Below are 17,735 nucleotides of genomic sequence, written 5' to 3' on the forward strand. Positions count from 1 at the left end.
CTTGTGGATCTTCTTGTGTCTTCCAGGATCCTCGAAGGGGCTTTGGGTTTGCCATTTCGGGAGGCCGTGATCGACCCAGTGGTGCCGGCAGTAATGGATCAGTGGTGATATCAGATGTGGTATCAGGAGGACCAGCTATGGGCAGGCTGCAGTGAGTACCCCTGGAGGGGGCCAACCATGTCTGTTACCATTGAGAGGAGAAGATGTTAGTTCAGGAGTTGGACTAGATTTTTCCTAAGAGTCATCTAAGGGGGCAGCTAGGTGGCGCAGTGGATAAAGTACTGGCCCTGGATTTAGGAGGACCTGAGTTCAAATCCAGCCTCAGACACTTGACACTTACTAGCTGTGTGACCCTGGGCAAGTCACTTAACCCTCATTGCCCCACAACCCCCCCCCCCAAACCAAAAACAAACACATTTTTTAAAACCCATTTTTTTAAAAGATCTGATGTTTCATCTCTTTTTTGGGGGCGGGGGGGGGGGGCTGGGCAATGAGGGTTAAGTGACTTGCCCAGGGTCACACAGCTAGTAAGTGTCAAGTGTCTGAGGCTGGATTTGAACTCAGGTCCTCCTGACTCCAAGGCCGGTGCTCTATCCACTGCACCACCTAGCTGCCCCTATTTTAATTAAAAAAAAAAAGAGCCATCTAAGATTCTTCTATTCCATGTTCTATGTTCTAAGCTCCCTCCCAGCTCTCACATACTCCATTCCAGGGTCCTTCCAACTATGACATTCTCTGTTCCAAGGTCTAGTCTAGTTCTGATTATTCTGTGTTTTCGTGTCCCTTCCAGCTCCAACAGTGTCCATTCTAAGGTCTCTCAGCTCTGGCATTCATTTGTTCTGGGTTCTAAGGTCCCTTCCAACTCCAGTATTCTAGGCTCTGGGAGGGGTGGGGCCAAGCTTTAACCTTCTCTGTACTATGGCCTCTCTCAAATCCAACAATCTACACTTCAAAGCTCCTAGCTCCAGTATTTTGTGTCCTAAGACCCCTCCCAGCTCCATTACCTGGCATTTTCCCAGTTCAGTCAACACTTTCTTAAGGGTTTTCAAACAGAAAAGAAGAGTCTGAAGCAAGGAGTCCCTGAAAATTTTTTTCTTTTTTAGCAGCAAGGTCTCTCAATCACAGTCAACATAGCACTGTCCTAGGGGAATGAGCAGGCTCACATTCCCCTCCCTTCTTTCCCCCTCCATCTCATCTACCAGGAGGGCCTCAGGGAGAGACTGGGGTATCAGTTAACACCACTCACTGTAACTGAGGCCATCAAAGCAGCCGGCCCACGGTGGTGACACGGCCCTGGCCCTGCCCTGCCAAGCTGGCCCAGAACTGGTAAACAAGCCCTTGGGTGAGGAAATGAGTAAGAGTGTCTGAAGATAAAACAGCAAGAAAGGGGGAGAGAAATAGGGAGAGAGAGAAGAGCTGAATGAACGAACAACTAAGAAAGAGAGATTGGAGATAAAGAAGAACTGAGACAGAAATGAAAGGAGAGAAAGCTTGACTGAAATGCACTGAAGAAAAAAGGTCTTTTCTCTACTGGCCCCTGCCTCCCTCACCCACAAAATTCCCTAACCAGGATCTTGAAATTCTCTTGCCTATGGATGCCTCTCAGACCTCTGTCTCCTTCCTCTGCCAGGACTGGAGACCATATAGTCATGGTGAATGGGGTTTCCGTGGAGAACGTATCTTCGACCTTTGTCATACAGACCCTCAAGGCTTGCACCAAATTTGCCAACATTGTGAGTTGGCCCCAGTCCTAAGTGGGAGGACATTAGGGACACGGGGATGGTGGGTGGGCAGGCAAGGTACAGTATCAGACCTATTGAGTTGCCAGTCTGAGATTACTCTGGGCTGCAGGGTCCTTCCCCAAAACAGTCAAGCTGTGGCTGGTGACTGAATTGTCTAGTAGTTAGAGGTCAGTGTTTAAGGGGCAAGGATTATGGGATTATGAGTTTGAGACCTCAGTGGGCCATGAGTTTATATCAACTTTTCCCTCTCCATCATCCACCCAAACCAGACCATAAAAAGACCTCGAAAAATTCAGCTACCCACCACCAAGACCAGCTATCCCACTTCGAGCCTGGGCTCCAACCCACAGAACCAGGGACTACCACGGGGCCACCAGAATCAGGAGGAGGCAGACCATAACCAGGGCTATGAGGGTGACTCATCCAGTGAGCGAAGCTCAAACCACAGCTGGACTGAGCGTTCCCGACGGCGGAGTCGAGCTGGCAGCCGCAGAGGTCACAGTCGGGAGAACAGGTCTGATAGGCCAGATGGAGCCAATGGGCTGGCCCTGGTGTCTGGCTTTAAGAGGCTGCCCAGGCATGATGTATTGATGAAACCAGTGGAGTCGGTGTTGGTGAAGAAGAAAGAGAGTGAAGGTAAGAATGGTTCTGGACTTATGGGTGGCACTGAAAGTAGACCAGAGGGCTGGTATGGTGGCGTCTGATATCAGTCCCCTCTGGGGACATTAGAATAGGCACTAGAATATCAGTACTCACATCATGCCCTTGGTATAATGCCCTTGCTGTGATGATCAATGCCCAGCTGCCCACCCTCAAGCCCAAGAGCCTCTGAGGGTTGGAAAACCTAGATTTGAATCTTGGCTCTGCCACTTAATTGTGACCTGGGGCATAATAACATTAACTCAAGTTTTTATAGCAATTTAAGTTTTCCAAAGCACTTTACATGCTTTCTTCTTGATCCTCATAACAACCTTGTGAGATGGGTGCTATGATTATACCCATTTTTATAAATGAGGAAACTGAGGCTGGTATGGGTTAAGTGACTTGCCCAAGATCACACACCTACTGCCTGCAAGTCATTTATCCTCTAACCCTCTGTTTCTTTCTCTATAAAATGGGTTTAGTATTAATACAACCTACCACCCTCGGTTGTTTTGTGGAAACATCTTTATAAGCCTTAAAATAATGGAGAAATGTGAATTGTTATTATCAGTCTAGGTGCCAGAGGAGTGTCCCTGTGGAAGGCAGGTGCAGTTTCCTTCTGGGTCATTCTCCCTGAGGCTGGGAAGAGAATTGTCTTCGCCATAGTTACATTTGGTCTCTCTCTCTCTCTTTTTTTTTTTTTTAGTGAGGCAATTGGGGTTAAGTGACTTGCCCAGGGTCACACAGCTAGTAAGTATTAAGTGTCTGAGGCTGGATTTGAACTCAGGTACTCCTGACTCCAGGGCCGGTGCTCTATCCACTGTGCCACCTAGCTGCCCCTACATTTGGTCTTAATGAGGCCAGGTCTGAGTGTGAGGACATGGCTACCTGCCCTCCCCTAGGTTGTCAGCTGTAAAGACAGCATCTTCCCCCGCCTCTCTCACTCAGTGCCACCAGGCTTCCATGCCCGACTGTTCTGGCTCGGTCAGGGCATGGCTCACAAAAGCAGGTGAGTGGGTGGTTCAGATAGTTTGCCCTCAACCCACCCTGTACAAAAGGGGTTCGAGATTGAACTGGGACCCCCATCTAAACCAGAGACAGACAGAATAACAAGGATAGTGGAAAGAATACTAGTTAAGGAATCAGAAGACAGCTCTTCTCAGTGACTCGCCTTCGGACCTTGGGCAAGTCACTTGGGCACCTCCCTAGACCTCAATTTCCTCATCAGTAAAACAATAAGGACTTGGATAAGGAGTTGCCTTCCAACTCTACACCCTCTGCCCTTTAAAACGAAGGAGTTGGGGGGGGGGGCGGCTAGGTGGCGCAGTGGATAGAGCACCGGCCCTGGATTCAGGAGTTCCTAAGTTCAAATGAGGCCTCAGACACTTGACACTTACTGGCTGTGTGACCCTGGGCAAGTCACTTAACCCCCATTGCCCCATAAAAAACAAACAAACAAACAAAGAAAACGAAGGAGTTGGGGGGGCAGCTAGGTGGCGCAGTGGATAGAGCACCAGCCCTGGAATCAGGAGTACCTAAGTTCAAATGCGGCCTCAGACACTTGACACTTACTGGCTGTGTGACCCTGGGCAAGTCACTTAACCCCCATTGCCCTGCAAAAAACAAACAAACAAACAAACAAACAAAGAAAACGAAGGAGTTGGACTAGAACTTCAAGGGACCAAAAAGGTCATCAAGGCCAACCCCCTCATTTTGCAAAAGAGGAAAGTGAGGCACAGGGATGGGAAGTGGCTTGCCCCGGGTCGTCCAGGGAGTGAACATCTGTGGTAGAATTGGAGCCCTGGTCTTGCCCAGGCCTTGATGCCTCCAGAGCCAGCATTCTTCCTCCCTAAGCACAATGACCAGCTCTGAGGTCTTTTCTACCTCTGCTATGGGTAGTCCTGATCCTTCAGACACACCCTATTATTAGCTTCCCCAGAATTAGCGCCACTAAACCCAAGGCTCTGCCTCTGACAGAAGGCCCTTAGGAAGCAGTTTGGGACATTTGGCCATCCTCCATCTACTCAAAGGGCAGGACCTTCAACCTCTTGAGTGAGCATTAAAGACTTGCTCTCTCTGACTCTTCAGGGACCTCGGATGGGGCTTCAGACTAGAGGAAGCCCAGATCTTGGGCCCCAAACTCCCAGACACCTCCAGGACTGATTCTTCCTTACCCCACTACCATTCTGAGGTTGGGAGAGCTCAATCCTTCTCATCTCTCTAGAGAATCTTTATCTCGGGAGTCTGTTTCCCATAGGGTCACCCTGTTCCCTCCATCTCACCACCCTCTGGGTTCTGCCTCAGTTTGTTCTTTCTTTCTCTGGGGCCTCTGCAGAGTTCGGCCTGAAGCTTGGCAGTCAGATCTTCATCAAGCACATTACAGACTCGGGCCTGGCCTCCAAGAGCAAGGGGCTGAAGGAGGGTGATCTTGTCCTTCAGGTGAGCTCAGGAAAGGGTGAATTGGAACCTCCTGGGTAGGGGAGAGAGGGGCCGTGTGTCGAGAGGATGGCTCCCTTTTCACCCACCTCCAACCTTCCCCAGCCACTGGGAGCTGTGATGTAGAGGCTGAGCAGTCAGAACCATCTATGCCCCATTCCACCCCTACTCCACTCTCCGTGGGCCCCAACCCTGTGGCTAGAACTCCTTGTCTGGTCTCATGTCTGGCCGAGACAGCCCCCCCACCTCCCAGAAGATTGTCTCTTCTCGGTGTCGTCCATATCTGAACATTTTCAAAGGCCTTAGCCCTGTCCTTCTCCCCAACTTCCCCTCCCCCCAACTGGTGGGATCTTTCAGATAAATGGAGTGTCAAGCCAGAACCTGTCCCTGAACGACACCCGACAGTTGATCGAGAGGTCAGAGGGGACTCTGACCCTACTGGTGCTCAGGGATCATCGGCAGTTCCTGGTCAACATCCCTCCAGCAGTCAACAGTGACAGTGAGAGTTCTGGCCTGGATGGTAAGGAGAAGGCCAAGCTTGAGAGCAGGGAGGAATGCATTCTCTGGATCTACTTATCTCCAGTCCCCAGATATGTTCTCAGCCCCCACCTACCTTCCCTTCTCTTCAGTGTCTCTCCTCACTTGGTTTCCTAGACACCACACTCCAAATTCTCCTGCCTCTAACCACTTCTTCTGTCTCCTTCAATGGTTCCCCAGTCTAGTAAGGTCACGTGTCCCAGAGATTCATTCCTCCTCTCGCTTTGCTCTCTCCTTTGGCCATCTCAGTCACCCCAGAGCTTTCCATTGCCGTATGTCTCATAGACCTATGATTTCATTGCTATGTGAAACTCCTAATAATGCAAACTGGCATTTTCTCTGCAATGTATCCTCTTAGGGAGTTGTCGAGAGCACTTGAAGCATGACTAACTCCAAATACAACTTTCTTTCCTGTTAATTATACGGCGCTGGTGGAAATGTCCTGTAGGCAGATAGAGATGTGGGCTTGTAGCTAAGAAGAGAGGTCAGAGCTAAAGATTAAGATTTGGGTATATTTTTCATAAAGACAGTGTTGCCTAGTGGATAAAGAGCTAGCCTCAAAGCCAGGAAGATGTAGGTTCAAGTCCTATCTCTTCCATCTACTGACTATATGACCCTAGGCAAGTCACTTAATCTCAGATAGCCTCAGTGTCTAGAACTTAGCACAGTGCCTGGCACATCCTAGGCACTTATTAAATCATTGACTCACTGACTGACTCAACCATAAAATGAGGAGCATAAACACCTGCCTCCCAAGGTTAGTGTGAGGATCAAAGGAGATAATATTTGTGAAGCACTTAGCACAGTGCCTGGCACATTGATAAACGCTTGTTCCCTCCTCCCCGCCCCCTTTCCCTCTCCCCTCAGAATCCTTTAATGGCTTCCTGGTTGCTTTCCAAGTCAAGTTCAGAGTCCTCTGCTCCGCTTCCAGGGCCCCTCACCATCTGGCACCACCCTATTCATCCAGCCTTAAAAACTAGGTTACTCTGCATAAGTCCTTGGGTCCCCTGCCCTTTTTCTGCCTTTGCTAATGTGACACTTGATTCTTTGGATCATCCTGGTAGTGCGGGGTCCCCCCTTCCCCCCAACATCATCCACCCTCCAACCTATCAAAAGCCTGACTGGAGTGCAGGAAGCTTTTTTGGCCAACCACAGCTAGTAACCATCTTCCTTGTGAGACCTCATAAATAGCACCGTGTTTGCCTCCTGGTAGTGTAGGATGTGATACAATGTTGTTTATTTGTGCGTCATCCCTCTACCAGACCAAACATAAAGGGAAGGTCCAAGTTTTATGTCAACTTTGTATCTTTTCTCTAGCACTGAGCATCATAGTGCTTCACAAAAGGAGGTACCTTAAAAGTGGTTGAATTGTATCAAATCAAATTCAGAGTCACAAATCTGCTGAAAAGATGGCCTCTTTGTGGGCTCTCTCCCCTTGGGTTCAGTGGCATTGATCCTACTCTGTAGTTGTCATTTTGGAAGGTACAAGGGAACGAAGGGAAACCAGACAAGGAATGATTGCTTGTGACGATGACCATGCACCTGCCCTCCCTCCATATCCTCCTAGGTCCTAGCTTCTGCCTCCTAAGGTTAGACTGCCAGAAAGAGGTGAACTGGTGGGTGGCTTGCAAGCCCTTAATGAGATCAAGGGGAAGAAAAGCCAACCTCTGCAATGGCTATGTACTGAACCAAAGCTGCCCGTTCCCCTATGACCATGTCAGACCTTCTTTCCTTCCTTCCAGATATCTCCGCCATTGGCTCTGAGCCCTCCCAGGCACCCCCATCCCACGTGCCCCCACCACCTGGTGAAAAGCGGCGGGTCTCTGATGGCAGCTGGACAGAGTCTCCTCCGTAAGTGCCAACGCCACACCCTTTCATCTGTTTCTAATGTCTTGGAGCATGTCTGTTTCCAATATCCTCAGTGTAGTCAATAGTCAGGGGTGGGGAGTAATCTGTTTCTAGTGATCCCTATCAATGACTGGTCTCAAGGGAAACATTATCCCTGTTCTTCTCCACCTGTTACCAGGTGCTCAAGAATCTTTGAAGTGTAGAAGAGAGTTCACAGTATGACACCATCCCCACTCCCCAAGCTATAAGAGAGCTGAAGAGATTCTAAGGAAGCCTAGTTCTGGGGTATTGGTGACGAGGTAGAGACTTTGAATGTCCCCGAGATTTGAAAGTTAGTGTTTGGTTTGAGTGATTGGAAGCAGAGAAAACAGGCAGTCCAGGATGGGACAGCTGAAGCTTGAGTGCTCAGTGGTATAAGAGGAAGGGTGCTAGCGAAGTTTACTGGACAATTTGGGACAGTGTTTCGGGGTTTCTGGTGTGTGCCTCCAAACCACATCTGTGTTCAGAGCAGGTGAATAAGTTTTGAGTTGTGGTTGTGGGGAGAGAGCAGGTGCTGGAATGTGAAAGGGGCCAGGGATACCCAACCTGTGTAGCTGGTCAGACAGGTTGTGCCCTGGGTCCTCATTCCAGTCCCCGTGGGGTGAGATCAGTATTTAGGGAGCTATGATGACGAGGTCTGGCAGATATTAGAGGCACAGTCCAAGAATCTGTGTGTGAATGTGTCTGTCTCACCTGGGGTCCTTCTGAAGTAACCCCTGCTTAGAAACTCTGGGTCTTCTAGCAAGATGGGCCAAATTCCTGTGTCCTTCCCCCGCCCCAGGTCCTAAAGAACCTTTGGTCTGAGTATGCCATCACTCCCTATGCAAGGACCCAGAACAGTCAGAGAACTGAAGGGAAAACCTTCTAGAAAGTTGGGGAACAGTGATTTGTGGGGGAAGGGAGTATTAGTTAAGCAGTGAGGGCATAATTATTTTTTTACTAATCAAAATGATCTGTTCAGAGATCATCTCTCTGGGTTACTGCTGGCCTCAGCTCCTTTCCTACTCCCAACCTTCCCCTCCTCACACACTTGGGGTACTATTGAAGCTGACCCTAAACTATCTTAACTCTAATCCTTTGTCTCAGGGAGGAGTCAGAGGAACAAGGAGACCCTTGGGAATCAGGTGAGTGAAAGGGTAGCTTGTGGTATTCATAGGGTTTGCCCACTGGGCCTCAGCCTAGCACTATCCAGGGAGTGTTTGAAGGCCCTGGGGCCCTAATGGTCCTTGTCCGAGCAGAAAGGGAGTAGCAGCTGTCTCGACATTCAGCACTGTAGCCTGCTTTCAAGGGTAAGGGCCCAGACCATCTAGTTTGGTCTAAACCTGGCTAGGGAGACTGTGTGGCCCAGACCTTAAAAGCTATAAAGAGCTCAAAAGAAATGAGGAACCCTTAGGAGTTGCATTGCTTAGGACATGTTTGGAGGTACTGTGGCCCCTGAGCTGGGTCCGGGGAAATGGAGAAGACTAGGAGGTGGGAAAAGGAGGAGGGCATTCTGTGAAGGAAAGGGGAACTGGGTGCCTGGAGGCAGAATGGAGTGGAGGGACTGGTTCTTTCCCTTTAGGCACCCAGGAGACCCGGAGAGAAAGCAACTACGACATCTATCGGGTCCCCACTGGCCAAAGAGAAGATTATGGGTAAGTGTCCAGGCCTAGGGTCCCTGCTGTGTCACCACCCCCTTATACACACTTATTCACACCCCAGGAGAAAAGGACTCTGGGCCACCTATTTTGGGAGGCCAGGGAATCCATGTGCTACAGGTAGTCAAGGCCCTTAGAGACCCCATAGTCCAATCTACTGGGAAGGGAGAACATAGATGGTTAAAAGTATCATCCAGTTGAAACATTCTACACCCCTCCCCCCCCCCATCCAAACCAAAAGGGCCTGTAGGATATAGAATGTGAGTCGAAAAGAGTCAAGATTTTGTCCAAACTCTAAGCTCCTTGTCAATTTTCTGTCTCAAGAGAGGGAAAGGACTTAGACAGGGTCACTCATAGAATCAGTGTTGGAGTCAGAACTAGAATCCAAGTCTCTTGATTCCCAATCCAACTCTCTTTTGAGTGCCTGGTGAGCCTATATCTCAAATCCCTCATCCCCCACTTGGTACCAGGTATAGCCCAGACACTCGGGTGGTCCGCTTCAGCAAAGGTGCCAGCATCGGGCTTCGTCTCGCTGGGGGCAATGACGTCGGCATCTTCGTGTCAGATGTACAGGAAGGAAGCCCAGCTGACGGACAAGGAATTCAGGAAGGAGACCAGATCCTACAGGTAGTTAGATTCGCTTGGGGACAAGGGAGGATGGGACAGTGGGGGATTAGAAGAAAGCCCTATCCATGAGAAAGGTCCTGTCCTTTCACATCCTGGTGATGGCCTGGTAGAAGCCCTAGGTTAGACCAGACTAGAGGATGGTGCAAAATTACTGAGCATTCTTGGCCAAGGGTTTGGCTCCTGTCAGTTCAGTTATCTTGGTTTGCCAGGAAAATAGGATGCCCCACCCTCATTTTTCCCCATTCAAAATGTAGAACTGCATATGTCAATTAGGAGCCATCTATTACGGCCCATCCCTGAACAAGAATCCGCTTTATAATATGTCCATCATGCCTTTGTCTAAAGACTTCCAATGAGCAGGGAACCCATTCTCTGCTAGAATCATCTGGAGACAGAGGCCATTCATTCCACTTTGAGATTGTGCTAAGTATTAGAAGTCATTCTCAACATCAAGCCTACATCTGTCTCTTAATTTCTACCCATTGCTACTAGTTCTGCCCTTTGGGGCCAAGCAGAAGAAAAAAAATCTAATCCTTCTTCCATGTGATAACCCATCTAACACTTTAAGAAAGCTATCATGGGGCAGCTAGGTGGCACAGTGGATAGAGCACCAGCCCTGGAGTCAGGAGTACCTGAGTTCAAATCCGGGCTCAGATACTTAACACTTACTAGCTGTGTGACCCTGGGCAAGTCACTTAACCCCAATTGCCTCACCAAAAGGAAAAAAAAAAAAAAGAAAACTATCATGTCCCCTCCTCCCCACCCCAACTCCCAGTGTTCTCTAGGCTTAACAAATTCCCAGTCTCTTCAAGTGATACTCATTTGGCATGAAGTAGATGCCTTTCATCCTCCTGTTTGCCACCCTCTGAATGCTCTCCAGCTTATTATCCATTTCCTTCCTCCAGTGTGGTACCCCAGATTGAACACAGCATTCTAGGCACTATTGCAAAGTACACAATGGTGTTGCCCATTATGTCTTTGATAACTAACATCTTTGTTTTGTGAGGATCAGATGAGAGAATGTGTTAGTAAATGCTTAGCAAAGTGCCTGAGACATACTAAGTGCCCAACAAATGCTTATTTCCTTCCTTTTAGTAATCCATTCAACAATTTATCCAGGAGAATGAAGTCAAGCTCACTGGATTCCAGTTGGTCAATTCTGCAGGGCATTTGCCCTTCTCTGGCCCTGGGCTACCTCTCCCGTTCTCCACAATCTTTCATGGTCACTGACCCTGACCCAGAAATCACATCAGGCAGGTCTTTCGGTGCCTTGGGATATGGTTCACCTGAACTGGTCCCTTGCATGCATCTAGGGTAGCTTGGTATTCTCTTATCATCTTCCCATTTCCTTCAGTCATCGGCTCTGCCTTCCTTAAGCAAAGATCATTCTCCTTAGCAGAGAAAATGGAAAAGGCAGGAGTGAAGAAGCTTCACTTTCCCAAGTCTTCCTGGCATAGTGATTCTGTGTTCCTTTGATCCTCCTCTTTTTTTGAATACAGCTAAAAAAGGTTATGGGCCACACTCGGGATGTCCTTTAAGCCTTACGCAATCATGTTGTTCATTCTCTTTTCTCTCCCTCCCACCCAAGCCCCGCCACTTCCAGGAATAATGATAACAACACTGATAATAATGATCAACAATAACAACTAGCATTTATATAGTGCTTTAATGTTTGTAAAACATTTTGCACAAATCATTTCTTATTTATTTATTTTTTAATTTTGTCATGGAGCATTGAGGGTTAAGTGACTTGTCCAGGGTCACACAGCTAGTAAGTGTCAAGTGTCTGAGGCTGGATTTGAACTCAGATCCTCCTGAATCCAGGGCCAGTGCTTTATCCACTGAGCCACCTAGCTGCCCCTTGCATAAACCATTTCATTTGATCCTCACAAAACCTCTGAGAGGGAGATGCTATTATGATCCCACTTTACAGAGAAGGAAACTGAGACTGAGAGGTTAAGTGACTTTGCCCAGGGTCACACAACTAGTGAGTATCTGAGGCAGGATTTGAACTTGGATCTTCCTGACTGCAAGTCCAACACTCCATCTCTCCACTTTGGCACCCAGGCCTCCCCTGACCCTGCCTGAAGCTGGAGATTGCCACCATCCGTCTGCTGGCCCTACATTTGTCTTGGCCCTAACCTCCTCCTCCTCCTTCCCACCCCACAGGTAAATGACCAGTCATTCCAGAACCTGACCAGGGAAGAGGCTGTTCAATACTTGCTGGGGCTGCCCCGAGGAGAGGAACTAGAGCTGCTTACTCAGCGCAAGCAAGATAGTAAGTGAGGTTGGGGTGGTGGGCCATCCTGCCTGTGGGAAGCCTAGGGACATCTGGCTGAAAGAGGAGGCAGAGGGCAGAGATCCCCTTTAGCCAAGCCCTCATGGTGCATGCTAAACATGAAATTAGACTGAGAAACCATGTGCCAGGGCCATCTCACCCCTAGACTTCCCCCAGGATGAGTTCAAGGAGTGGAAGGTATGGAGTTTGGCACTGTTCCTACCATTATGGGGAGGCCAGGAGCTCTAGACTCAACCCCTGTGAGTCCCCAAGAATAGGAACCTGGCTCCCCCAGGCCTTTCCCAGTTCTTCCTCTTGATCTTGTGGTCCATGAGTCAGTTCCTGGGAGAAAGGAGAAAGGTTATGTGTCTACGCCCACTCTATTCTAGAAAAGGGGCCAGATGGGGAAAGGATGCTCTTTCTCCAAATCACTTTATACATAGTCTCCCCTCCAATGAGATAACCCATGTAAAGTGTTTTGCAAACCTTAGATCACTCTATAAATGCTAGATATCTAATCTAATTCCTTTGACCTTAGTCTTTAGGAAGATGGTCAAGTCAAGAGTGGGTGACTCCTTCTATATCCGCACCCACTTTGAACTGGAGCCGAGTCCACCTCTGGGCCTGGGCTTCACCCGAGGGGATGTCTTCCATGTTTTGGACACACTGTACCCTGAGAAGGGAAGGAGTGGCAGCTGGCTGGCAGTTCGCATGGGCCGGGACCTGAGAGAGCAGGATCGGGGCATTATTCCTAACCAAAGCAGGTAAGAAAGGCCATGTGTAGGTGGGGATTGTGTTAGACCAAGGGTCAGATGGGAAGACCAAAAATTAGGAAAGGGAAAAAGCAAGGGACCAAGCGAACAGGCACATGGGAGAAGTCAAGGGTCTGAGCAGGAAGGAAAGAAGAATCTGAGCAGGGAGACTACCCTGTCCTTTCCTTGTAAGCTCAGAGTGTTCATTTCCCCTAGGTTTGAGGGAGGAAGAGAACTCCCTTGCCTCCTGCTCCCATGTGGTACTCTCAAGGTCAGGAATAGGACCGCGGCCATGGGCAATGACTAACTGAAGGATCACAGACACAGGCTCTGGGGATCCTGGAGCTTACAATGACCTGGCTAACCATCCCTTTTGTCTCACAGGGCCGAGCAGTTGGCATCACTAGAGGCCGCCCAGCGGGCTATGGGCTCAGGGCCTTTCTCTTCCTCAACCACCACAGGTGCCCGAGCTGAATTCTGGAAGCTTCGGGGCCTGCGGAGAGGTGTCAAGAAGCAAATGCGCCAAAGCCGTGAGGACCTGTCAGCCCTGACAAAGCAGGGCAACTATCCACCCTATGAACGGGTAGTGCTCAGGGAAGGTTAGTTCCAGAATGGCCCAAAAAAGGGAAGGGTGGGGGGGAAATCCAGAACATTTAATTATCTCTTGAGATCAAGGAGTGGGATACCTACATGACCTACCTGTGTGCTGTGTTGAGGATCAGCTGGGGAATCTTGGTTCAGAGCTAGGGGTAGGAGAAAGATTGAGAAAAAAATGAGTTGTACCTACTGATTACCTACCTGTTCTGTCCCAGCCAGCTTCAAACGCCCTGTGGTTATCATGGGCCCTGTGGCTGACATTGCCATGCAAAAGCTGTCTTCTGAGCTGCCAGACCAGTTTGAAGTTGCAGGTGATGTACCTGACCCCACTCTGATCCCACATACTGCATATGTTCTCCACTACCTGTTCTACCTTCGGCTGAAGGAACCCCCAGAAAGATATGGGCATTAGGGAGGTGGGCTGGTTAGGGAGGTGGTAGGATTGGAGGTAGGATTTGAAGAGTAGGAGAGGATTTGGAGAAGAGGCTTCTGAGATGATCCTGACATGTGCTGGTGTCGGGGAGGAGCCTGATCTATCTAGAGTTTCAGGACCAAGATTGAAATGAAGACAGATCATGTGTCTGAAGACCCAGGATTTAATCTTGAAAGTGACAGGGAGGGGCAGCTAGGTGGTACAGTGGATAAAACACCAGCCCTGGATTCAGGAGAACCTGAGTTCAAATCCGGCCTCAGACACTTGACACTTACTAGCTGTGTGACCCTGGGCAAGTCACTTAACCCTCTTTCCCCCCCCCCCCCCAAAATGTGATAGGGAGCCCATTGAAGGTTTTTTCAAGGAGCTATAAGGATAAGAAATCCTAACAATCATGGATTTTCAGGAGTTTCCCAATACCTAGGTTCTTATAGTCCCAGGAGAGCCCTCCAAACGGCTGGTTCTGTCTTGGCTAATTAAGCAGTTAGTACAGAGTGGGAGGGGGAGGGAATGATTGCCACCCTTCCAGACTCTTACTGAAGGAGCTGCCTTCATCCCTACAGAGAGTGTCACAAGAACCGAGGCTCCCTCAAAGGTTGTCAAGCTGGACACAGTTCGGGTGATTGCTGAGAAGGTGAGTCCAAGCCCAGAGCTGAGGGATGAAGAGCAGAGAGCGGAGGTGGGCAGGGGACGTGAGGGACGTTAGAGCCAGGCTGGATCTGCAGACAGAGCAGAGACTTGAGAAGGTCTGGTGAAGGTCATCTGGTCTAGCCTCCCCATCTTACAGAGGAGGACATGAAAGTCAGGGCCTCAGGGACAAAGGTCAGACTAAGCACCAAGCTTGGGCTTCTGCTGCCTCCATCTCTTTCCCTGGCCCAGGACAAGCACACTCTGCTGGATGTGACACCTTCCGCTGTGGAGCGCCTCAACTATGTGCAGTACTACCCCATAGTGGTGTTCTGTGCTCCTGAAAGCCGGGCGGGTGTTAAGTCCCTGCGCCAGTGGCTGGCACCCACCTCCAGGAAGAGTTCTCGCCGCCTCTATGCCCAAGCCACCAAGCTGAGGAAGTACCACAGCCATCTGTTCACAGGTTAGACCAAGCTGGGTGACTCAATGGACAGTATCAGACTTGGAGTCGGGAAGAACTGAGTTCAAATCTTCCTCAGATACTTAATAGATATATGACCCTGGACAAGTCGCTCAACTTCTATCTGCCTTCATTTCCTCATCTACAAAATGGTTCTATCTACTATCCATAATACCCACTTCACAAGAGTTGTGATGATCAAATGAGATAACAAATGGCTATTATTGGGGTGGGGGAAAGATGAGATATGACAGATAAACAGAAATTGGGATGGGGAATTCTTTGTCTTTGGTTTAATACTTTGGATAGAAGCTCAAAGTGGGTGAAGGTAGGTAGGTAGAGAAAGGGTGGTGTAGAAAAAGCCCTGGACTGGAAACCAGGAGACCTGGGGTCTGTTTCTGCCTTGGCCACTGACTGGCTATATATCTCCCTCTCTGGGATTGTTTTACTACCTATAAAATGAGCACTATAATGCTTGATTTAGAATTACAAGGTTATTAAAGGACCTTAGATATTAGACAGCCTTAATAAGGTATAATATACATATATAATTTCTGTAATATCCAGATAAGAAAACTGCGGCCTAGGGAGGTTAAAGTGACTTGACTATTTTTTCCTAAGGTGTAGGTTAGGAAGAGAACTACCCTTATCCAATATGAAGCCCCAGTATGGGAATGCAGACCCAAGTCTTAGGGGTTCATGAAGATTATAGGTGTTGAGACATAGGGCTGGCTCATCATTAACTTTTGTTATATCTACCATTCTTCTACTGAACCTGTCAGGTGTCAGAGAACCCTCTAATTCACCAGTCCCTTTGAATTTGGCATTGGAAGAAGGTTATATCTCTCTTCCCTCCAATATTCCCTTTCTCTTTAGCTATCATCCAGCTTAATGGGACCAACAATGCCTGGTACCAGGAGCTCAAAGATATTATCAAAACCCAGCAATCCCGACCCATCTGGACAGCTGAAGACCAGGTAAACCTACTTAGCAAAGGCCTACCCTTGTTACATGCCCTAAGAGTCCAGGAAGGGAAAGAAAATTACTTTGATGATAGCAATGGTAGCAGTGATGACCCCAATCTCACTAATGTGGGCTTCAGGATGCATCGTACTGAATTACCACACCCTCTTCACCAGTCTCCATCATAATAAGAATTTATGGGAAGACTGGTCAGCAGTCAAAGAGCATGGTATGTCTTCTTTACTAAGCAATCTAGTATGATGAATCAATGGGGAAAAGCTAGAGATTTCACGGTCCCATTACTTAGCCCAGTATAAGGAATCACCAGGGACATCTATTTCTTGGACTGTACCAGTTTCTGCTGAGTGGGGGTTCCCAAGGCTAGTCCATTTGTGTCCATCTCCTCCATCTTTCCCTCCCCAGCTGGACAACGCAACCAATGAGAACCTGGACCTGCCCCACCAGGACTTTGGGGACAGCAATGCCTATCTCAGCTGTGATAGTCGTGTCAACAGTGACTACGAGGAGACAGATGGAGAGGGTGGCTTTTACACAGACAATGACATGGATGAGGAGCCCACAGAGCCGGCATTGACTCATTCATCAGAGCCAGCATTGGCTCGTTCTTCAGAACCAGTAGAAGCAGACGAGGAAGAAAATCTGAGGGAAGAGGAAGTGCCAGCCTCAACATACCAAACTTCAACATACCCAAGAGCCCGAGTAAGCCAAAGCTCCTTCCATCCTAAGAAGGAACGAGAGGTCTTTTCCAGAACCCCTTAGGTGTGGGTGCATCCCTTAAGTAGAATGATACCATTTATACCTAACAAACACAAAGACGATACTTTTTTTTCTTTAAATCTTTGGTTGTAAAGGTCAAGAGGGTAGGGGGTGATGTTTCTCCACAAAGGTCAGGTTTTCCTCACTATCCCTCCTTCCACATCTCTCACTTGTCTTTCTTTGTTCTTGTAATGTATATCCTTGGGCAAGCTACTTTTTTTTTTTAAGTGAGGCAATTCAGGTTAAGTAAGCTAGTAAGTGTTAAGTGTCTGAGGCCGGATTTGAACTCAGGTACTCCTGACTCCAGGGCTGGTACTCTATCCACTGCGCCATCTAGCTGCCCCAAAGCTACTTTTCTTTATTGGATGTTTCCAAGATCCCTCCCTGCCCCTAACATTTTGATTTCTTTCAACTCTATCTCCATCTCCCACCTCTCTGATCTCTTCTCCCCACTTTCCCTCTCTTTAGTCACAAAAAGGCCTGATATTTGGGGCAGCTAGGTAGCACAGTGGATAGAGCACCGGCCCTGGATTCAGGAGGACCTGAGTTCAAATCTGGCCTCAGACACTTAACACTTACTAGCTGTGTGACCCTGGGCAAGTCACTTAACCCCCACTGCCCTGCAAAAAAAAAAAAAAAAAGGCCTGATATTTTTATTAATTGATTTTGATAGTGCTTAGTCTTGACTTTAAAAGCAGACGAGTGAGAATGTTTTCTTCTCTTTATAACCTTCCTTCAAAAAATTAAGCTCTTACTCACAGGGCTCTTGGTTGAAAATGAAGTTTCTTCCTTAAACTGTGGGCTCTTCCCTTTCCCAGCTTTAGGCTTTGTGAAGGGCAGAGTTCTTCTGTTTAAAAATCATGTCTTTTGGGGCAGCGAGGTGGTGCAGTGGATAGAGCACTGGTCTTGGATTCAGGAGGACCTGAGTTCAAATGTGGCCTCAGACACTTGACACTTACTAGCTGTGTGACCCTGGGCAGGTCACTTAACCCTCATTGCCCCACCAAAAAAAAAAACAAAACAACAAAACCCATGTCTTTTCCTTGCTGCAAAATTTCCCTCCTCTTACGTGCCCATTGGCATTGACAGGCTTTATTTGCATTTATTTTTGTTAGCAACTTGTGCTTCTTGAGACTGGGGTTTGGGGGGCGGGGCAGGGAGGAGTGGAGGGGCTGGTAGCCTGCGTCCCTGACCCAACCTCAACTGCAAACCTGCTAGGCTTCCCCATTAACTTTGAGTGACTTGACTCCCTACAGACCAAGTATCCACCTACTCAAGGCCAGTGGAGACAGGATAGCATGAGGTAAGACCATTTCTTGCACATGGGCAGAAGGGAGGGG

The 17,735-nt window shown here is 48.5% G+C and overlaps 1 protein-coding gene across 2 annotated transcripts in view; it reads left to right on the forward strand.

The window, feature by feature from the left end:
- The window catches only part of TJP3 (tight junction protein 3), a 59,889-nt gene that overhangs the window by 40,994 nt on the left and 1,160 nt on the right, over positions 1 to 17,735 (forward strand). For both annotated transcript variants that reach the window (XM_043975245.1, XM_043975246.1), the window contains exons 3-20: positions 27 to 151; positions 1,631 to 1,733; positions 2,012 to 2,378; positions 4,720 to 4,823; positions 5,178 to 5,340; positions 7,100 to 7,208; positions 8,331 to 8,368; positions 8,806 to 8,878; positions 9,352 to 9,508; positions 11,678 to 11,786; positions 12,325 to 12,550; positions 12,923 to 13,137; positions 13,351 to 13,446; positions 14,132 to 14,202; positions 14,448 to 14,658; positions 15,532 to 15,632; positions 16,042 to 16,338; positions 17,652 to 17,698. In XM_043975245.1, coding sequence (XP_043831180.1) covers positions 27 to 151; positions 1,631 to 1,733; positions 2,012 to 2,378; positions 4,720 to 4,823; positions 5,178 to 5,340; positions 7,100 to 7,208; positions 8,331 to 8,368; positions 8,806 to 8,878; positions 9,352 to 9,508; positions 11,678 to 11,786; positions 12,325 to 12,550; positions 12,923 to 13,137; positions 13,351 to 13,446; positions 14,132 to 14,202; positions 14,448 to 14,658; positions 15,532 to 15,632; positions 16,042 to 16,338; positions 17,652 to 17,698 — 2,612 coding nt within the window. The remainder of the gene's footprint in view (positions 1 to 26; positions 152 to 1,630; positions 1,734 to 2,011; positions 2,379 to 4,719; positions 4,824 to 5,177; positions 5,341 to 7,099; positions 7,209 to 8,330; positions 8,369 to 8,805; positions 8,879 to 9,351; positions 9,509 to 11,677; positions 11,787 to 12,324; positions 12,551 to 12,922; positions 13,138 to 13,350; positions 13,447 to 14,131; positions 14,203 to 14,447; positions 14,659 to 15,531; positions 15,633 to 16,041; positions 16,339 to 17,651; positions 17,699 to 17,735) is intronic.

This window comes from Dromiciops gliroides, chromosome 1 (genome assembly GCF_019393635.1).
Source record: "Dromiciops gliroides isolate mDroGli1 chromosome 1, mDroGli1.pri, whole genome shotgun sequence".
Classification (NCBI taxonomy): Eukaryota; Metazoa; Chordata; class Mammalia; order Microbiotheria; family Microbiotheriidae; genus Dromiciops; species Dromiciops gliroides.